This window comes from Mycena indigotica, assembly GCF_014461135.1.
Source record: "Mycena indigotica strain 171206Taipei chromosome Unknown Mind.scaff0013, whole genome shotgun sequence".
Classification (NCBI taxonomy): domain Eukaryota; kingdom Fungi; phylum Basidiomycota; class Agaricomycetes; order Agaricales; family Mycenaceae; genus Mycena; species Mycena indigotica.
In genome coordinates, this window is record NW_023503012.1 from 2,471,580 (window position 1) to 2,492,951 (window position 21,372).

General features: G+C 55.3%; 6 protein-coding genes across 6 annotated transcripts; 3 read left to right on the forward strand and 3 right to left on the reverse strand.

Moving 5' to 3' along the window:
- Positions 1 to 241: 241 nt before the first annotated feature.
- MIND_01288200 (uncharacterized protein) lies at positions 242 to 1,657 on the reverse strand (the record flags this gene model as incomplete). Its single annotated transcript, XM_037369347.1, has 7 exons — positions 242 to 326; positions 374 to 528; positions 575 to 709; positions 750 to 797; positions 845 to 933; positions 1,142 to 1,479; positions 1,524 to 1,657. 7 exons carry the CDS (start codon positions 1,655 to 1,657, stop codon positions 242 to 244), a joined length of 984 nt encoding a protein of 327 aa, XP_037214553.1.
- Positions 1,658 to 2,423: 766 nt separating this feature from the next.
- Positions 2,424 to 4,187, forward strand: MIND_01288300 (MFS general substrate transporter; the record flags this gene model as incomplete). The annotated part of the gene is made up of 10 exons (XM_037369348.1): positions 2,424 to 2,482; positions 2,530 to 2,603; positions 2,638 to 2,686; positions 2,735 to 2,812; positions 2,859 to 3,293; positions 3,340 to 3,436; positions 3,487 to 3,688; positions 3,739 to 3,796; positions 3,847 to 3,964; positions 4,023 to 4,187. 10 exons carry the CDS (start codon positions 2,424 to 2,426, stop codon positions 4,185 to 4,187), a joined length of 1,335 nt encoding a protein of 444 aa, XP_037214554.1.
- A 970-nt stretch (positions 4,188 to 5,157) lies between these two features.
- MIND_01288400 (uncharacterized protein) lies at positions 5,158 to 6,382 on the reverse strand (the record flags this gene model as incomplete). Its single annotated transcript, XM_037369349.1, has 3 exons — positions 5,158 to 5,973; positions 6,024 to 6,105; positions 6,156 to 6,382. The coding sequence occupies 3 exons, from the start codon at positions 6,380 to 6,382 to the stop codon at positions 5,158 to 5,160; spliced, it is 1,125 nt and encodes a 374-aa protein (XP_037214555.1).
- A 3,313-nt stretch (positions 6,383 to 9,695) lies between these two features.
- Positions 9,696 to 10,943, reverse strand: MIND_01288500 (uncharacterized protein; the record flags this gene model as incomplete). The annotated part of the gene is made up of 4 exons (XM_037369350.1): positions 9,696 to 10,343; positions 10,401 to 10,517; positions 10,571 to 10,731; positions 10,793 to 10,943. 4 exons carry the CDS (start codon positions 10,941 to 10,943, stop codon positions 9,696 to 9,698), a joined length of 1,077 nt encoding a protein of 358 aa, XP_037214556.1.
- A 1,112-nt stretch (positions 10,944 to 12,055) lies between these two features.
- Positions 12,056 to 14,242, forward strand: MIND_01288600 (Laccase 17; the record flags this gene model as incomplete). Its single annotated transcript, XM_037369351.1, has 11 exons — positions 12,056 to 12,394; positions 12,442 to 12,505; positions 12,562 to 12,588; positions 12,649 to 12,747; positions 12,795 to 12,958; positions 13,009 to 13,204; positions 13,255 to 13,347; positions 13,395 to 13,531; positions 13,579 to 13,650; positions 13,700 to 13,956; positions 14,005 to 14,242. 11 exons carry the CDS (start codon positions 12,056 to 12,058, stop codon positions 14,240 to 14,242), a joined length of 1,686 nt encoding a protein of 561 aa, XP_037214557.1.
- Positions 14,243 to 16,149: 1,907 nt separating this feature from the next.
- MIND_01288700 (uncharacterized protein) lies at positions 16,150 to 16,721 on the forward strand (the record flags this gene model as incomplete). The annotated part of the gene is made up of 3 exons (XM_037369352.1): positions 16,150 to 16,170; positions 16,222 to 16,302; positions 16,359 to 16,721. The coding sequence occupies 3 exons, from the start codon at positions 16,150 to 16,152 to the stop codon at positions 16,719 to 16,721; spliced, it is 465 nt and encodes a 154-aa protein (XP_037214558.1).
- Positions 16,722 to 21,372: the final 4,651 nt, after the last annotated feature.

A 21,372-nucleotide genomic window follows, 5' to 3' on the forward strand; every position in this document is an offset into this window, starting at 1 on the left:
AGCACTGGGTCGTCACCACTGCAAGGACATACCGTTGAGCCGACAGCAGAATAGCGTGCAAAGTTTATAGCTGGCGAAGGAAGCATCAGTAGATGGTGAACACACTGAAGCACACATACCAGAAGGGAAATAGACAGAGAAGCAAACTGCAAGGTAAGTTAGCGGAGGACCGATGATATCTAGATATATACCCAGCCAGTTAATTGGGAGCAGCCGCAGCCGCAGCACGTCGCGCCACGAATCACACGGAGGCCAGCGGGGCCATCCTCGCCTTCCGAGTCATCATCGGGGGCAGATACGGTGTTGCGCCAACGCCAAATGTATTGCTGTCGGAGGTCAGTCAGATTGGGTCCGAGAAGACGAAACTACGAACCTCTGCCACCAGCCTAACGTCTCCTCCGCCCATACACGACCCTCGGGTGTTTCCTCCTCGAACAGCGAAACAATGGTCTTGAACATGTCCTTGTAGTCGAACAGGCCGTCGTGGCCTTCGTGGTTCCAGTCGGACGAGCTGAGCATCGTGCGTGCCTGCAATAGCAGCAGTCAGTAGTCGACAACAAAATATGACAAGTACCTGGACGCAGGCATATGCTATCATTGCAGGTGTGACTTTATATGTCTTGTGGAGGCGCGCATTGCAGTTTGCGGGCAACGGACCTTTCGGTGGCATCTTCGCGCGGCGTGGGGAGCACCAGATGTGGCGGAAAACCTTTCAACACATCAGTACCATTAAATGTCGGTGGTTAGACGTACAGTGAGTGGGAGACAGCCGCGAAGAAGCCCATCATCATATTTTCCTTCGTTGTAGTTGCTCCAGAGCATACTCGGAAGGCCTTCCCCGTACCGTCAAGTGGCGCCGGCGGATCTCATACGGTACGGCACCGTATGGCCGTAACCCGTACCGTAGACAGCCGTTATATGTCAATGGTTTACCTGGAAAAAGTTGGTAAGCACGGATTATTGTCCCCATTCAGCGGATTTCCTTACGAAACTTGTTTGACTGGCTCAAATAGGTCCCAATCTTGTCCCAATTACCTAAATAAGGTGGGACGGCGCCGGCGGCCCGTATCCGGGCTTCCCACGTCCGTCACCCGTCCCGTACAGGAAGGGACCAACACCGCCGACGGTACGGGTCCCGTACCGTAAATACGGCACCGTAGACCCGTCCATAGACGGGGACGGTTGGGAGCCCTATACAGATGGCGGAAGGGCAGCCGCATGAACGCCGCTGGGAGCGGCTCGGAGTCGGTGTAGAGCTTGTCCGTAACGGAGAGGAACACGTTCTCGAGGGCCGGCAGCTTGCCCAGGATGGCCAGGACGGACGCAGCGGGGAATATGCTGATCATGCTGCTCTTCACGCCGGCAGCCACGTTTGGACTGAGCTGGGGCAGCCGCTCGAACGGGAAGAGCAGCCCAAGGTTGTTGTCGCGCGTGATTTGACTGTCAAAAAGCAGCGGCTGGTACATCAGCGGCTCGATCCTGATGACTCGTAAACGCCTTGCGCGCATGCTTGAGACACGCACCATTCTTTCACCCGCCAAGCGACGAGCATGAGCCGCGGTATGCTCCCCCGATCCTGCGCAGCCGCAAGCTTGAAGATCACATATTCGAGCTCCGGCGGAAAGATCGCATCCGAGGAATGGTCGATATCAGACATGGTGGTTTCCCGCAAGCTTGTCACACAATCCAATCGGGATGTCACCCCGATTGTTGACAAATTGATCGCAATGAGTCATCGGACGTAAGTAATCATGATCGCACGATTTTCTTCCTCTCCTTCACGACACGTCACACCATTTCGATGCGGCGCTCCAACTCATATCTTCAAGGCAGTATTGGGGCATAATGCGGCCACATCGTGATCTTTCTTCTTGCTTTCTTCTTCTCGACGACGACCGACAAAACGCGCACTTGCTTCAATCTGCCCGTGAGCCGCCTGCCCAGCATTGAAGCCCCACGCTAGTGCCTCTTTGTCGTACGCTACTCATTGATTCGAACTACTCCTGTTAAGAAGGACTTTCGCTGGTTTCGAGAACCAGGTTTACGGACTTTAAGCCCGCCGACTGGCAGTATGATATGCAATGACCCCCAAGAACCTGGATACACACGAAGAACATCGTCAAGAACTACCTCCCTTCCCTTAAGATGGGCAAATAGTAAGGAGATACAAACGGCTTACCCGTTCCGCCTGCTTTCCGAGTCGGCCCTCGACGGACCCTGCTCGGCGCTCGCTGACGGCCAGCTGCTGACACACACACGTGCTCGGGCGCGCATCCGCGCATGGGCCAGAGTCGCGCGTGATGGCCGCCGCGGCTGCGGGGGAATGTATTCCAGGACACGCCAGCGCTCGTCAGGCAGCGTAAACAGCTTACGGTGGCTGCTCGACGTATAAAGGCTTCGACGTCGGGGGTGGTTTTGAAGATATGGCAGCAGTGGCATTTCCTGAGGGCGGTGCCCGGGCGTGGGCGACCGTGGGCGGCGCGTGCGTGCTGGAGTGTTGCGCTGTGAATGCCACTGATCTGGCGATAGGTGGTGCATCCAGTTTGTGGGCTTTGGCTACATGACTTCGTTTGGAGTCTATCAAGGCGCGTCGTCCTTTCTCTGTCATTCTTCGTTGTCACTCATGCTTTCTCTCAGATTTCTATACCCGAGATTATCTCTCCGCGCGCTCGCCATCGACGATCGCGTCCGTCATGCCCTGTCCTGCTCTCTGCCTTCATTGATGAAGTTATAGGTGGATTGGCAGTGTCAATGCCTTTCTAATTGTCTTTGGTGGATTGGTATCTGGACGGCTGTTCGACCGTGGCTACTTGTGTGTCCGCTCCCTCCTCTTCGCTAGTACTCTGACGCATTACTAGCTACCACCTACTCTATGGCGGCTGTGTCCTCCAATGCTTTAGTCTCTTCATGCTCTCGCTCTGCCGGCCGCAACAGCTCCACCAGATATTCCTCGCACAAGGCGTCGGAGTCGCCGTCGGCGCGGGCGTCGTCTACGTCCCGTCCGTTTCTGTTGTCTCTCACTACTTCCAGCGCAGACGCGCACTTGCACTGACAATTGTCGCGAGCGGGTCCTCACTCGGAGCAGTCATACACCCAATACTCCTCAACAATCTGCTGAAGACGCGCGGGTTTGCTGTCGCCGTTCGCGCGAGTGCAGGGCTCGTCTCGGGAATGGTGCTCATCGCGTGTCTGCTGATGCGCTCGCGCTTGCCGCCCCCGCTCAAGTCGGCGCCGCTGTGGGCATCGGTCAAGCGGCTCTCCGGGGACAGGGCGTTTGTGCTCGCCACCATCGGGTACCTTCTCGAACCTTGCGTTTCTCTCTGCTAATGCGGTTTGGAGGATGACACTGTTCACGATGGGGCCCAACTTCCCCATCTTCTACTTCCAGCTTGACGCGATCCAGCATGGCATCGACGAGGGCCTCGCGTTCTATGCCGTGAGCCACACCGTGACTTTCACCGGGTATTTTGAGTAACAATTCGCAAGCTCGTCATTATGAACTCTGCGGCTGTGCTCGGCCGTCTCTCGCCCGGCGTGCTGCTCCCGCAAATGGGCCAGTTCGGCATCGTGTACCTGGTCACCGGCGCCGCGTTTTGCGCGAGCATCTTGATCTTTGCGATGATTGCACTCAAAAGTGTCGCGAGTTTTGTCATCATCGGTGTCCTCTATGGGCTGTGCGCCGGGCTATGTGCGTCCTATTCTCCTGCTACATCTCCTGCTGGCGGCTGATGCAGACAGACATCACCCTCAGCCCGCCGCTCGTCGCGTTTTTGACGAAGGACATGGGCGAACTGGGGTATGTTTTCGTCCCAGCGGTTGGATGATACTGAGGACATTGGCCACCAGGCTCCGGATGGGCATCTTCTTCGCCGTCGTTGCCCTCGGCGGGCTCGTTGCGCCGCCAATCAGCGGCGCGCTCCTGACGGGCGGCTTCCGCTGGTGGCGCGCGGCGGTGTTCAGCGGTGTGCGTCTCTCATGCTGTCCCTGGTCGTCTTGGTGTTCACGACACGGTTCGCTGGCAGGTCATGGCATTTGCCGGCGCATGCGTCTTCGTGCTGCTCGTGGTTGCTGTTCGTAGAGATGCACGGAGCAAGCTGGACGCGGACACGGACACGGGAGGGGGGGAGAAGGCCCAGGAGCATGGCCTAGGGTCACTTTCGCGACCACTTGAAGTAGAAGGGCCTTAATTTGGCCTTGAAACCAACTTAAAACTAACACTGCGGACACAGTAAGTATACTATAGCGAGTCTAGACATGAACAATACTCGTAATAGATCGACCCTCCTCTCCGAGCTGTTTGTACTCTGAGACCTGCAGGCTTTTTTTCAGGCTTGGTTGGAGCCTCTTGCAGGGTAGCCTGCGTCGGGCGCCCGAGCCGCAATATTAATTAATCATGTCGGCCTCCGAGGTGGGCACGGGTTGAGCGGCTGCGGCCATGATGACGGCGGAAATAACGGAAATGGCGAGAGCGGTGCGCACTGCGCATGGCAGTGGGCTGACGTGAAAACCAATAACGCATTGACGCATAGTGTTGGTCCGGGAGCCTCGGAGAATGGAGCAGGACTTGCCTGGAGAATGCTACGTTCCTGCAACAAGCAATTTTATACCAAGGGCGAGTCGGGACTCTGGGAACGCTGGCGGAGCACTTTGACTGGCAATCAGAGACGTATTCACTACTAGTATCTTGAAGATAAGTTGCACGCTGTTATCTCAACAGGCTGTGTAATCTGAATCTTTTGTTAACTTTCAGCCACTGGCACAAGACAGATTATCGCCGCACGCGCTCGCCCATTGGTTGGAAGTCGTGCAACCAGTCCCACCGGCGGCCAGGGTCCTACTAGTAGCACGGCTCAGGTACCGTCGTGCTCGACGATCATGGGTTCAAGGTTCTCAGTTTCCACGGATCCATTTAGTTCTCAGGCCAGACTTCTATTTCTGCGTGTTTAATAATACAGGCCGACTACGTGTCCATATACATACGAAATAAGTAAGTCACAGCCACAACGAAAACGAAGGCGAGCCCAATTTGAAAAAGTACACCGATCGCCCCAAAATTTTTATGAGTACATTAAACGCAAAGAATGTGACAGAAAGAGTGTGGCAATATCATACAGGGAAGGAGGAAGGGACAGACGGAGGGCGTCAATAGATAACTTGTCAGGCAAATCCATAGCCCACCTGCTCCATAAGGTGCTGACTGTCTGCGAAGTAGTCGGTTTGGATTGAAGGGAATATGGTTGATGTGTCCGCCAAAATATCTCCGTAGGCATATGGTGCGGGGAGACCAGATTCCAAAGGACTCTCCGGCGGGCTTGAACATGAGAAGCTCGCCGGTCTTGGAGACAGCTCGTAATCAAGCCCCTGGCGAGCTAGTCCATCCAACGACGAGTCCCAAACGGTGCGATAAAACTCGTTCAGAATCGCCGTGTCTTGCTCAACCGGCGGTGCGTCTTGTGGTTGGCGCATCTGAGCCAGGATCGCAGCGACAATCGAATCCACCCCATTGCCTGCGGCAACATTATCCGTTGATGGGGGGACAGGAAGATCAATATGCCCAACCGCCGACCCGAAAGGATTCGGGAGGGCGCCGAGGTTGGCCAGGGAAGTGGGCAAAGGGAACGACTTGGAGTCGGAGCCTGAGGTGGGACCCGCATAAATAGCATAGAAAGTGTGAGCTGATCCATTGGCATCCGCGAGCTCAAGCTTGTAAGGGAATGTAGCCGGTGTGATTGCAGATAATGAGACGGTCGACGAGGAGTGGGCGGCCTCCGTTGACTCTGTAGCAGGCCCAAGGGTGATCTCTTCGTGCGGCGGCGAATCACGAGTAGGCGAAGGGGACTTAGATTGTCGCTCTGGACTCGACCCTTGAGGCTTTCGGCCGCGAGCACTGGCCAAAATGCTTGCATTGATGGCAGAAAGATTGCGCATCATGCGCTCGTTGAGAGGCTTGTCGTCCGGATCCGAATGCACCGTCTAGAGAAGGTCATCGATCATAGATAGGAAACAATATAGCAAGAACATACCTGAACATGCTGACGCAGATTATCGAGTCTTGAGAATTGCTTGTCGCAATGGCAAGTGAAGGGGCGCTCGCCCGTGTGTTTTCTACCGCAGATATGTGAGTGTGGAGCTTGACGAGCAGAATCGTTACACACCGAATGTGACGCGCGAGATGCTCACTACGGGTGAAGACCATTTTGCACTCTCCATAACCGGTGCAGTGGAACTTTGCAGCCGGTCGACGGTGTCGTCTGGGAGGAGTTGTGGGCTCTGAAGCAGAATCCGAGGCGTCCTCTAGAGATATGATGACCGGGGGCGACTGGAAAGCGGGGACTGCCAAATGGCATTCCTCAGAGAAGTGATAGGGTTGGAGGGCGAGCATGGCTTGGACTGAGGACCGACGACGGGGACGTCGACAAATTGAGAAGGGGAGGGGTACATGGGCGGCCGATATCACGTTTTATAGCGGGGCCAGAGTCGGGATAGTGTGGGTGAGAGAAATTACACCAGTCGATGCATATGCGTAATCCGCGGTTATGGTGGTTGTCGACAGAAGAAAAAGGAAGCACGTGCCGGAAGGGGCGCCGGTGTACGGCATCATTCTCATCTTCCCACGTCCGATCTGGACAGGCGATCGACGGGCGAATCGAGATCCGCGCAAATCGTACCATTTTTCTGGGTGCCCCAGGGATGCCCCTTCTGCGTCCTTCTGTCTGGGTCGCTGACTTGCCACTAGTGACGAAATGAAACAGCAAAACGGGAACACCGCCGGCCTCGGACCGGCGGCCGGTGAGCAACCGCACTGCCGGCTCCACTATGACACCGCGAAGCCCACGAATCGTCCGCTCAAAACTCGGCGATGGCAAGGTGGATCCTGGACGATGTTGTGGGCCCGCACGGCGTCTTACCGGGGCCTTGGGCATGTAAGTCGTCGAGGTGCCTTCATGACGACTGACACCAACTTCAAACAACCTGTTAGGCGCTTGATTATCGCTCGCTTTGGCGGAGTGCCCACCCAGGCTGTCCGGATGGGAGTTCCGTGTGATGAGCTAACAGAATTCCAGGTCTCTTCCGCCGCGGCCGCCAGGAGAAGCCTTGAATGCGATGTAGAAACGGCTCTGGATTTTGAGTCGCCATCTCAAGTTGGCGTTGACCTTTGATGTACTATTGGATATTGCGCTGGAGGATTACGGTGCTGATTGCCAGTGAGGAAACAGATGTATTGCCCCAACTGGACCCGAGGTACAGGGACGCGAGTCTGAAATAAGTGAGATAGATCACGATGGCGGTGGGCGGGAAAAGATGCGCCATAGATAAGAACCGTTTGCCGCCGATTAAATGAATACTACTAGTCTAAGACGCATAGTATCAGAGGACCCTACCGGAATTCCAGAAAGGTCATGAGTTGAGGGCTATGATAGTAAGGTCGCACATTTTATTGATGCGAACTTGAGTTTCAATGAGCACTGTACTAGTACCACATTAGATAAGAGTTGACTGTGCACATATTAGGCATAGAGACATACTGGATGAAGGGAAAGAGACAGAAGCAAATATTGCATGCGTTGACGACGGCTGCACGACGCGCGACGTGACGCGGTCATGTGAGCTAATGACAGTGCCCTCGGCCATGGATCGGGGTCGTACGTTACCTTGCAGATATTATACAGAGATACCGTATCCACGGATGTGGAGTGGTGCGCTGGGAGAAACGAAAGAAAGGGTTTACGTCGATGGAAACTTGGAAGCACCGGTTCTGATGCGGCTTCAAGTTTAGACCTAATCAAGAATTTTTGGGGGTTCTGAATAGTGCTTGCGACTCAACAGACCGTAGCCAGCGCTGGTCAGCGCCCAAGGATGAGCGCCAGACAATCGAGTTGGCAGGACATTGTTGGAAATCGTTCCCATAAGTTGTCCGCGCAGAATCCGCTCAATCGTAATTTCGAACCAGGGACGGAGACGGCCTCAAATAGAACTTTATTGGAGCTCTGCCATGGATTCGGGCCAGGGCGGAGGCTCATACCACGGTAACACGCCCATCATAACAGCCCGATGGAGTGGTAAATTGACGGCCGAATGCAAACAAGACCCGTACCCATGGACAAGCGACATATCCATTAGTTCGGCATCGAGGTACAACCCACGGGCTTGGGACACTGAAGCCGATCGCCAAGCGGAAGTTGCCAAACGCTGCCGTTAATGCTTGACGTCTGGCCGCAAATGGTAAGAAGAAGGCTTAAAGTGGAATGACAGACGAATATGCTGTTTTTAGCCGCAAAAGAAGTGATTGAGGCAAGATTGAGGCTTGTCGTGTGGGATGACGCAGAAGAGTCGCTAGGTACACTCCACGCCGCCGCCGGCCTCGCGGTGTTAACAAGGCTGTTATGGTTGGCAGTATCCGAGCTTGAATTGCCAACAGCCTGAAATACTTTCATGAGAGTTATCGAGGCTTGACATGGAGTAGGACTGGGAACGCAACTGAATGTCGAGGTCGTAAGCTCCCACCCGTTCTGATTGGTTAACATGTGAGACAGTGCATCAGATTATGATGAGAACCTCGAGGCGCAACTTGGAATCTATGGGTTGGGCTTGGCTTTCGGATCCAGAAGATGGAAGCGCATGGACCTTGACGAGCGCGGGATGCGCGCACTAAATGCAGAAGTGCCCCATAAGTCATTCAAGTCACTGTTGTTTGAGCGACTAGCCGCAATGGGCGACTTACCCGACAGCACAGACGCCTCAGAAGGAGTACCCTCTATACAGTCATACCAGCCTCGTGGGGATCGCGGACCCACCACAAGGAATAACGACGCTAGCAACAAGTTTGAAGAAAACACGAGTGATGGCCCTCAAGATGTACTCGAGCAGCGAATGTGGGTTGATGTCCGAGTCGGAGATGTTGATGAAACACCAAGATGCCGATATCGAGTATGCGGACTATGGCCGACCACGAGTACATAGTTGCAGGAAGGTTGCCAATATCAAGTGTCTGGACCAACGGCACAAGCGGAAACGCACCGATATTTCGCGTTCACCCGCCGGCGCGAAACCCGTCTTCCGCTGAATGGAACCAACCCGTGGTTCAGTGGAACGAAGCTGTCGAGATACCGCCTGCCGAATGGGATCGTCGTGGGCAACAGCGTAGACAAAACCCAAGCGAAGTCCGAAATACCTGGCATCGCGGATGTTGAGTATCAAGACAACGGTCAGTCACTAGCGGAAGTGTGCGAACATCAGGGATACGAGCAAAATCTGGACCAGACGGGCCGGAATTTCTCGTTGGCAAGTAAGCACAAATGCTTATCTCGATGTTCCGGCTTTGTGCAGCGTGCTTGCAGATCACCACTTCCTAGACATCGAGACTTGAGAGCCGCCGAAAGTCCATGCCTTCCTGCCAGTGGATTGGATAATGCAAGTCGAGAGCCTGGGCAAGTCCCTGAAATCTCGTCAGCTTCTCGTTGCTTTTTACGATTGGACAGGATACCCGCGCAAAATTTCGATTATAACCACAGATGGGCCTAGGTTCTTTGGACACCGCCCCGGAAATGGCAATTGCAGAGGTGGAGCGATGCCGAATATTGCGAAAAGATAGTTGCGCCCGTCGCAAACAAAAGGAAGGAGTGATTTGAATGAATTCAAGAGCAGTTTGATACTAAGCAACATGCTCGACGGATGGCAGTGCCTTCGCAAAAAAGTCATAAACGCCGCGAAAAAAAATCAACAATGGATTCAGCGATCATGGGACAACTACTGCCCGAGGTCGAGTCCCGAGAAACGTGGATAAGGAGTTGAAAGGCTTGGGCGGGCGATGCGTAACCGATGGTAAATGCGAAAAAGAAATAAAGCGCAGCCAGCGCGACATGGCGGGATTGTAATTGTAGGAGGATTTGTATGGCATGTGTCGACATTGTTCGGGTCGGTGAATACAGATGACTTCGTGGAAGAGTGTGTGTGAAAGGAAGGCCGCAGAAAAATGGAGGAGGCCTCTTTTGTCTTTGGAGCCGCCAGAGAAAGCAATGGGTTTGCCTCCGGCGATATCCCCTCGTAAAGACGTAGAAACGGGGAGCAGATGGTTCAAACGAGATGTGAACGTTTCCGGACGGTGTAGCTAACGAGACATATCCGTGATCGAGTCCCTTCCAGATGCGTTGCTGAATGAGAGGAGCGACATCGCAGGGTACCCGGCGTTGGACTCGCTTTTGAGTCCGTACCTGGAAGACGTAGGAAAGCACGCGCTGCAGCTCGCGGATGACTCTCTGAGAAGCCGGCAAGAGTGTTGCTAAGGAGGATCCGGGTGGGTGTGGGTAGGTGAAAACCGAGTAGTGGAGTTCTGGTCGGGAGTTCTGGTCGGGAGAGAATAGTAAGCGAAATACTACGGACAAGAGTCGGTTAAAACGCACCAAGTTCCACCTCCAGGACATCCCGCCGCGTCTATTCCTTCGCCTCCTTCCAAGTTCAAGTCGGTCAATGTGTGTAGGTTCCTTGCTCGCGCCGACAAGCAAGGACGAGTCTGGACTCTGGAACGGTATTGAGTGGTGAATGAATGATGGGTGAAAAGTATAGTGCTGACCGTGAGTGCATTGCGAATGGGATGTGTGTATTGTGGATCTGGGCGAATGCGAGAAAACAGGCATTCGGTCCGACATGGCCGTCGGGAAGAGGGGAGTGTCACGGCGTCACGGTGACGCTCATGACGCAACTTCCGCCACTCTGTCGTTCCGCCATTTGACGCTACGTTGATTCTCAATTCTCTCACCGGTGACCGATGCCAGTGGCTGTAGATGGTGCTCACAGTCGTCGTCAATGACTACCCGGGTGACCAGCGACAACGGCTCGATTCTGTCATTGTGATTCTGTTGCTGGATTTCTGGCAGAGTCACTCTATGACGTGAATGCTCCTCGGCAGCCGTCCACCAGAAGGAAAAGAAGCGAACACGATCCATGACGCTCATCCCCAAATCCGCTTCATCGACTCGGACTTCGCTGCTGCAAAACGTTTTACAGCCCCAATTCCTGGCTCCTCAGGCTCCCGCGCTTTCGCCCTAGGCTGCCGCGCCCGCCCTCCCCTCCCTAGCCCGCCAGGAGCCGAAGCAGAACGAAAACCTCCAGCCAGGGCCAGCTGCAGGTACGCCGACACTTGCGTGCTAGTCCGCTCTGCTCTGGAGCGGAGGAATATACCGACTAACCGATGTCGCACAAACACTGTACCCTTTACCCTTTGGCCATTGGTACGACCAACAACTCGCTGTCTGCGCCAGTGACGCGTCTGCCTGTGACGGGCCGATTGTCCAGTTCCTGGTTGCAAGTGCTTCGCGACTCCACCCCAAATGCAGACACTCGTCTGACACAGCTGCGTCTTGCTACGCGCCAAGCCGCTTCCGAGTCCTGCCGTCCATTTTGGGTAATAAGGAGGCCAATCACGATGCGCTACAAATGCGCTATACAGACCAAATACAGACGCGACGGGCGACATATTTTGGCGACATTGATGATGATGCGCATTTAGCTCAGCGCTATCGGCCTTCATTGCCGCTGTCCATCGCTATAGCTCAGCGGAGTCAGCGCTGAGAAGTCAGCACCGGCCATGCGGAGCCCGATACTGAATGCGCTTCAAACCGGAAGAAACGTTCACCAACCGTCTTCTGGAACGAGTCGGGCGCCAGCGACTTTGGACATCGAGAGCCGAGTGCGGAGCCCGGGACGGTCTCCGACGCTGACGAGCCTGAGAAAGGACCACCCTGACGACCATTTCAAGATTTGCCAAGAATCGGACCCAAATTTACCTCCGGTGTGCCCCTACCTGCCCGCGGCAACAAAAAAGACACCAAATCGTTTGCGTAGACGCGTACGCGTGGATCCCGAAATCACCTGCACCTGCCGATGTCGTCACGCGAGCCGTTTCTGCGCAGGAGCCAAGCTGCCAGCGACTGATGCCCAGCTCCTATGCCTCAATTATTTGCGGACGCGAACGCGCAATTAAAAACCAGGGGTACAACCCTGGGAGCGCGCAAACTTGGTGCGGTAAGGGCGCGCGAGACATATAAGCTGCAGAGTAATGGTGGAAGGAGTCGAAGCCCCAGCTCGCCCTGTCTCCCGCAATGGCCTTCCTCGCCCGCCTCGCTACCCTTCTCCCTTTAGCACTTCTCGCTGCGCGTATTCGCGCCGCGGATGTCTATGTCGACTTACCGGTTTGCAAAATACTGCTCTGTCGATTTTTTCGCTGACCGTTTGGAAGGTGACCAACGTTAACGTTGCCCCAGACGGCTTCTCTCGGGCCACAATCCAGGCGGGGGCTTTCCCGGGCAAGCTCATAACCTGCAACAAGGGCGACACCCTCCATATCAATGTCACCAACTCTCTTGTCGACCCGACGATGCGACGCAGCACATCCATTGTATGCCCTCCTCCGCCCGACGTTGTCGCTGATGTGTATTTTTGCAGCACTGGCACGGAATATTCCAAAGCCGCACCTCCAGCGAGGACGGCCCGTCGTTCGTCAACCAATGTGAGCATTCCATTCCGCCCTTCGTTAACGTTGTCGGTGTCTCACGGGCGCCGCAGGCCCGATCCCGCCCGGAATGTTCTACCGTGCGTCCTCCACTTCAACAGCTGTTGTTTTGGCCTCAATCTGACATCTGCCTCGGGCAGAATACAACTTTCCCGTGCTCGACCAGACCGGCACTTACTGGTACCACTCGCATCTGTCCACCCAGTACATCGACGGCGAACGCGGCACGCTCGTGATTTGTCTGTTCTTCTGCCGAACATATCATTACCGTGCTGATTTCCGCCAGACGACCCGAATGATCCGCATAAGGGCTTATACGACATCGACAACGCAGGGACAGTGATCACACTTGCGGACTGGTACCACGCGCCGGCTGAAGCGCTTATGGAGCAGTTTGTGCGCGACGGACACGAGCCTGTGCCGGACTCTGGGCTGATCAACGGGGTCGGGGTGCGTGATAGCCAGCTTTCACGTACTAATGAGATTGACCGCCGCAACAGCGCTACAAAGGCGGCCCGGCAGTGCCGTGGGCGGTCATCTCCGTCGTCCAGGGCAAGCGGTACCGCTTCCGGGTTGTCAACATTGCCGGCTTCGCCGCGTTCACCTTCTCCATCGATAACCACCAATTCCAAGTCATCGAGACAGACGGCATCCTCACGGTTCCGCTCACGACCAGCTCCTTCGAAATCCATGCCGGTACGCCCTCTCTTTTTGACCTCGGTATGGTGTTGATGATGTGTTGATAGCTCAGCGCTACAGCATCGTGCTGAATGCCAACCAGCCTGTGAGCAACTACTGGGTCCGTGCCCCAATGGAGGTCGCTGGTTCGAGCAGCACGCGTGAGTCCCGTCTCTTGGGACATTGCCTTTTGCTCACGTAGATGTAGTCGACAAGGACAACGTCAAGGCAATCTTGCGGTACACCGGCGCGCCGATCCGGGACCCAACGACGAGCTCGAAGCTGGCTGCGGATCTAGTTGAGGCGAAGAGCGGCGGACAGATGATGGAGGAGTACCAGCTGCAGGTGCGTCGACTAACATTGCATTGAATGCAGCTGAGCTCTGGCTAAAGACCCTCATCAATCCCGGCGCGCCAGGGGGCAGCGGGCCGGCGGACCATGTGATCGATTTGACCTTCGGCACCGTGAGTGTTGCTTTTCTTTCCGATGTAAACCCTCAACTCGTGTGTGCAGCTTGGTAGCGGCATCTGGGACATCAACGGCATTGCCTACGCCTCTCCACGGCTGCCAACTCTCCTCCAAATCATCAATGGCGCGACGAACGCGTCGGACTTCACCACCTCGGAGCACACGATCATCCTGAAGCCGGACGAGGTAGTCGAGCTTCGCATCCAGGGCTCAAACCACGGCATAACGCACCCGTTCCATCTCCACGGCCACGTATTCGACGTCGTCAAGGGCATCTCCGGGCCAACCAACTACGTCAATCCGTGAGTCCATCTCCGACACCGCAGACAAATTCGCTGACAAACCGGCAGCCCGCGCCGGGACGTTGTCGGCGTCGACGGGGGAGGCGTCATCATCCGCTTCCGCGCGGACAACCCCGGGCCGTGGTTCCTCCACTGCCACATCGACTGGCATCTCGAGGCGGGACTTGCGGTCGTGTTTGCTGAGGATCCCGCGGGAATCCGCTCGGGGCCCAAGTCCAACATCATCCCGGCCCCGTGGCGAAACCTGTGTCCCGCGTACTATGCGCTCGCGCCAGAGTTCCAATAGAGCAGTATTTTTTCTTCCTTACATTAGTGGTTGTCGTATAAAGAATGAAGAAAGTCATATTTAGCAGCCGTGCCATCTGTGCCGGATTTTCGATGCGCGTGTACCCGTTGTCAGTGCGATTGAGAATGCGGCGTCCAGCGTGGGCGTCGGCAGCCCGGAACTGCTGTCCATTGTCAGATCCAAGTCCTGCAGTGTCGGGCAGCGGGCAGCGATTGCCAAGGCGTGCAAGCTTAGCCCGCTACCTGGGAATGGACGTAGCTGGCCAAGGTGGAGCCGCTTGAGGTCGGGTAGTTGAACAAGAAACTCGGTAGATGTGCCGTCGTCAAGGTCGAACCCGCCAGGTGCGTTCAGCTGGTCAGGCTGGGGAAGCAGCCCAAGTTGGCCATGGCCGTTCCGGTGACCTGCCAATCTCCTGCCCAGGCCTCCTCTTCCTTGTAGGGAATACTGCCGAAGAAGAAGCGGTGTAATGAATGCGCCGCGGGGAAGCGCTGACGTGCCAAGGGCGGAGAAGACGGCCGACACGAGTTCGGTAGTCGTTGAATAATCTGCGGGATCAAACAATATGAGCCGAAGGGGCGAAGCAGCAATCGCCGGGAGAAGTCTGAGGACTTCATTTAAACTGACGTTGGTCAATCCGAGGTGTTCTAGCGCAGGGAAGAACAGCCAGAAGGTAAGCTTGACCAGATGCAGGAGCGAACCCAGATAGGTGAACAGTTGCTGATCCACAGGCGACGAGAGCTTGAGGCGTTCTAGGCGACCTCAGGCTGGGGACCGGTCACCGCAAGAATACAGCAACTTTTGACCGCGTTCTACATGGACTGCTGCGTCTCGACAAAGTCAAGTCACGGATGGGCAGATTGCGGGCGGTTATGTGCGGGATAAAGGATAGCGAAATCGCGCCGAGCACGCGCAGCTCTCATCTGCTGAGTTGCGGCCCCAGCAAGGAACGGAGGAGATTTATGACTTTGGGTTTATCCCCATCTTCAAGTTTGGCCCAATCAATGCCAATCATTGGGCCAAAGATGGCCCCAATGCGAATAAGAGTCTTCTATGCTCCATGTGAGGCTCTTGAGGGAAGGGAATATGCAGTCCCATGGTAGCCAAGCCGATTATAAGTGCCAATGTCCCTTGGCAGTCGTTCCCCGCTGGGCTCATGGGTGAACTCTTCGACCAGCCGAAAGTAACGCTCTGGGCGCTCGAAGTCGGGGAGCTCGAAAGACCGCGATTGAATCTACAAAGTCGCAGCGTTAATGTCTAGCGGAAGCCAAGTATACGCGGTGCTGACCACTCCCATTCCGTTTTCCGCCGTCTCCGAGCCTGAGACTTCGACCAAAATTACCAAATCGTGGGGGAAGCAGCGCAACAGATTCAGAAGTGGCTTGTCGTTGAATATCCCGTCGCGCCAGAGTTCTTCGAGTGCAAAGCCGGAAAAGAGCCGACATGTACGCGCCAGACGTGCAAGGTCGGCGGCACTAGAGTAGTCTCCTGACGTGCTGAGACTGGCAAGTTGCTGCACTACTTGGAGGGCTATTTCGGGAGTCGCAAGACAGTGATGCGTTCCACAGGCAAAGAAACGCGTCCAACGTATGCTGTCGAACACAGAGCGACACGAGCGCGTAAGACAAGTCTCGAGAAGTGTGATCATGATCGATCACATTTTTCCTTCTCTTCTCTAAATCACTACCACTCTTCCCGCTTCCCTCGTCTGCAACGCACCGTTCGCTCAGAGGGAGCAACGGATTATACCGAGAATGTGGTCCCTGGGTGTACTTTCCATACACTAGCTTCACTGACTCGCTTGCAAAGCTTGCGCGCTATTGGGCTGCAACCGATTACGAAGCTGAGAGCTCAAGTTTGGCTCAAGTAAGCCCCGCATAGCGGAAAGGTGGTCGAAGGGGCGGTTCCATATGCAGTGGGACAAGATTGAGGTGCGTAACAGTCGTCTTCTCGCCCGCATTGTCTAATTTTGCCCCACCCAGTTTTTTTCCCTCCCATCCTCATATACACCCTCCGCAACAGGCGGTTTCCGCGTGTGCGATGACAACGACAAGAGAGCTTCTGTAGGCCATGCCATCGCCGTTTGCGTGTAGCTCCTACCAGCTCACGCTTCGGCTAGCTGCGCTCGAGGGGGCATTCCGAAGACAAGCTGAAGACGGTCGACAGGCGTCCTCCACCCAAAGCCCAGCGAACGTCAGCATTCGTTTCGCTCGTCTCTCCCCCAATTCCAATGTCCCTCCGCCTTACTCTTGAATTTATACCCAGCAACCACAATTGCCGACCCAAATGTCTCTTCCGCTCCCACTGCGCCTCGTCTCATACACTTTCTCCCTCTACCTCCCGTGCCCGCGCATGCGTTTCCCTCTCCCAACCATGCCGCAATCGTGCACCCTTCCCAAAATGGCAAGTGGCGCGCCACCGAGCGAAAAACTACAATGCCACTAAGAACCACGACACATATGGCGACCGTATCCCGCACTGACGGACACCGAAGGCTCCCCACTCAACATTTTTCGCGCGGGCATAGCCGAGAGGAAGACGGTCATTGGACGCGTTTTCTTTAGACCTTGGCGCTATCGAGCTGGAAAAAGGGAGATGCTTTGCCGACACGACGCATTCCCCGCCGCTTACAACCCCTCTTGCTTTAACGCTCAATCCCTCTCATTTGTCGGCGAAATCTGACTCCTAATACACCCTCTATGCTGTCTACTCTATCGCTACCTACATGGTCAAAACCCATTCCGCACTCTGCATTCGTACCGTTTTATTTTACCCCTCTCCTCCACATAAATTATAAGTAATTCCACTCTCCCCCATTGTCAATTCAAAAAAAAAAAAAAAAAATTACCGCACAACTCAATCTCTGATAAAATGGTCGGCCAGTGTTCGGTCCAGCTCTCCGCGGATGGCCTTCACTCGCGCTATCCACGCTGGAAACCTCTCTGCACAGCAAAACACGTCGGGATTCGTCGCGCCGCCCAGATTCGCCTCCTCGAGGAAGCCACGCAGATCGGGGCCGTACTTGTGCGCCAGGAATGCAGTGTATTGCTGGCTGTCCCGACACGGCCCAGGTCGATCGCTGACAGGACAGCTGCCAATCGCCCACAAGTCCTGCGCCACGCGGCGAGTGCAAGAGAAGAGGGAAATGTAGCCGCGAAGGAGACGGTGCTCGTGTTTCTCGCCGAGCCCTTCGGCAGTGACATTAAGGGCTGTGGGCGGCGCACTGGTGACGGCGGCAGCAACGACCGTGGGGCCGGTGCAAAATTTGCTGCAGAGTACCCTGTAGTACAGCTCGCCGAGGAGCCGCCGGAAGCCGTTCGCCTCCGCGATATCGAGCGCGTCGCGGACCGAAATCACGGCGCCTCGTGATGGCCAAGTCCGGTTCGGTCCGGTTCTTGGCCCTTTTCGGCCGAACGCCGGACCGCCGGTTCGGTTCAAAACGGGATTTTGCCGAACGTGAACGCCGAACGTCGGTTCGAACCGGCCCCGAACCGGCGTTTTTGGACCGAAAACGGCTGAACCTGGCCGAACCGAGGGCCAGGTTCGGTTCGGAAACGGCCTTGGCCGAACCTGAACGCCGAACGCGCGTTCAGTCCGGTCCGGTTCGGGTTCGAACCGAAATCCCGAACCGGACCTGGCCATCACTAACGGCGCCGCTGGAAACAAGGTGCAGCCAGGTTGCTTCCAGACGTCGTATGAGGATTTCTCCGTCCGTCTCATACCACCACCGCCAACTGGATAGAAGTCCTCTTCGGCTACGATTGTGTATGAAACGAAGGATGATGATGCAGAGATGTGCTGGTAATTCATCGAGTGGGAGAACTTCCTTCTCGCCCCACGCGAAGTGGCAAAGGACATACCCGATGTTCGCGAGTGTCCAGCCTGCCATATCGCGGAGCCCATATTTCTCAGCAAAGTCGTGGGCTTTCATGAACGCCTCCAGGTCGATGGCCTTTACTTGATAGGTAAGCTGAAGTCTGCGCCTGGAACGTGTTCTCAGTATTCATGCAGCAAGACGCAGACAATCCGGCTTGCCTTCCGTACACCAAATCCAAAAAGGCCTCAAGACTGCCGCCGTCCTCATCATCCAACACGAGCGGGCTATGCTCGCTGGCCGATTCGCGGTCCGTAAAGACCGAACGATCATAGTCCGGGACGAGATAATGCTTGTGCACCTGAAAAATCAGTCGGCACAAAGCATTGAAAAGCAAAGGCAGAGCGGCTGACTTTGTAGAGCGTAGATTTCACGCGTAGGACAACTTTTCCGTCTTGCCTGAAAAACCGAGGATGGCGCAGCATCTCCCCGGTGGAGTCTACTAAAGAGTCAGAATGATAAGAGAGGACGTGTGTGGATTGAAGGAAAAACTCGCCGCGACGCCGTTTGCCGAAAGGGAGCAACAAGTTGGCAAACACTAGTACTTGAAGCCATCCACTTAGATTGAGAAGCGCGATGAGCGACAGGACGATGTGCATGAAGGAGCTTGAAATGTTGGTATCAGACGCATCGTGGTCCAGGCTTTGCTTGTCCGAGTCGAGGTTAACGATGCCCTGGTTATCCTCAGTTTCAGATGCCGCAGACTCCGAGTCATCTTGTGCAGGGGTGGCGGGAATCTGACTCGTCGCAGTCAGCCTTGGAACATCGAGTTCGGTGGGTGATGGATGGCTAATGCTTCCCGTAAGAGTGGGTTGAACATCGTTTTGAGCCCGCAGGGATTGGAAGAAGGCGTCTAAGACCTCACGAGGCGTCATGTCCGGCTTCTCATCTGTCGTTCGTCAACGTTGGATAAAACAGTGGCACAAAGTGTATAGGACGCACCCGGTGGCGAGCTTGCCTCGCTTTCTACGCACAACGTCTGCGAATCCGAGTTCGAGTCTTCACAGCTCGCCTCTGACTCGCTTCCACGACTAGTATCAATAGTTGTCGCAGTAGTACTAGCATTAGCCTGCGCGTTGTCGGGGACTAGGGCTCCAACTATTTAGTTTTCATTTACACCGCCAGGTAAACTAAATGGAAATGGTAAGAAAATGTTTAGTAAAGATTTATTACCATTTAAAAACGGTTAAAAATGGTAATATAATAATATAAAATGATCAACAATTTCATGGCACATACTTGAGTTTATGTGAAAGGAAGGCAATATATTGGTCTGGTACAACGAGAGAAGGGTTGATAATGAGTACATGAATGTTAGTAAATAGGAGTCATACCTGGTACAACGAGAGAAGGGTTGGAAGCCCCTCTCGTTGACCAGGTTCCAGTCGTAGTCAGATCGGTATTGAGATAAGATGTGATCAAGAGATAATGGGAAGACTCGCGTCATTCTCCGACACCCCCCCTTGACGCGAGTCCAGCTTTAGCATCTTTACCCAGCGTGCGTGTATTGTGCGGTGCAAAGGTTTCGTGAAAAGGTCAGCAACATTGTTGTTGCCTGCTACGTGCATAACATCGACGAGGCGGTTCAGCACGCAATCGCGGATGAAGTGTTCGCGAATGGCAATATGTTTCATTTTTGAATGTGAATGTGGATCATGGGTGCAGGCGACCGTTCCTTGATTATCGCAGAAGATGGTCGTTGGTTGGCGTTGTGGGAATCCGAGCTCGTTCATGATGTTTCGGAACCAGAGGACATCCTTCGCACAGTGTGTGGTCGCGAGGTATTCGGCTTCGCAGGGAGGAAAGAGCCACAACAGCTTGTTGCTTTGAGCTCCACGACACCGGGGGGCCACCATAAATTGGCGATTCACCGCTTCTAGCGCTTCTTTTGGCGCTGCATCGACGCATTATCTCCGCGGTTGGCGCTGCATTACGACATCTTGGCGCACCCATCAGATTGATGTCACGCGTGGATTTTTTTTTGACTCTGGACCACCATCATCAACTGGTTCCCTACTTCATCGACACTCTAGTCTCTGGACAATCACCATTCTTGACTGGACAACTACCATCTCGCCTCCGCTGGCGCCCGACTCCGACGGCTCTACTCGCAGGCTCCGCTTCGAGAGTTTCCTCACGGCTTGTTACGGCTCATGGTCTTGCGGCAGCTTGACCGCCACGACTGTTGTGTCTGGGGACTTTGCGCAGGCTGTCTACAAACAAACACCAGTGCGATACGTACAGGGCCCCGTGGAGCACTCTTGTTCTGTGTTCGAATCGCCGTGGTTCACCGTTCGGCTACGGCTCGGGGATATATACAGCATCTAAACGTTGAGGCAACGTTGGCTTGAATGGGCGCTATGCACAGTCATGACCCGGTACTGCGTTGTAAGCTTGTGCAGCTGGTGGACCGGCGGGGGTGGCACTCGTCCCGCTCGTCGTCAATACGCCGGCACGCGCGCTGGCCGAGCTACAGTTCCATGTGCGGCTCGCCGGCGCTTCCCGCGCAGCCCGCTGCCGCGGGCGGGCTATGGCGCTGGGTTCGACCCGGGGTTGGCTGATGCAGAGGACGATGGCAGCGATGCGGGGCCCTTCTTGCTGCCGATGGCGCTGATGACAATGCGGACGCGCATACTGCGGTATATCTCCCTCTTGCGAGCCTTACTAGTAGCGGGTGCTGACCTGCGCTTGGACCAGGACCATTAATCTTTCAAGCAGCGCGTTTGACCGCGCCTCGTCTTTCTTCCCCATGCCCATGACCTTCGCCACTCTCCGACGTCTTTGCTTTCTGTCTCACATTCCAGCCCGACCTCCATACATCCCTGCACAGCAGCCCCCGCCAAACGCGCGTGACAGCGCATCCCTTCGTCAGATCGCCTCCGCTCTCTGGCGGGTATCCGAAGAAACAGGCTCACAGGAAGGGACACAGGATTCCTCCTAAATGTGCGTCGCGTGAACATCGGCGCCATTCTACATCGCCGCCGTCCGGCTGCCGGTGCTCTCGATAACGCTCTGAGCGTACGTCGGCAGGCATGGAGGTGGGATGGGGATCCGGGCAGTCTGGACTCTGCAGGGACTGGACCCGGGCCAGCGCAGCATTCGGGTCCACCAGATCCGAGGACGCGATAGCGTGAGCTGTCGGCGTTCCGCGTTTAGCGGCCAGCAGGCCTCCGGTGGCGCCATCGTCGTCCGCAACAATCGACTGGTAATAGGCATCATACTGCTGGTGGGATTGGGCAGGCACCCAACCTGTCAACGT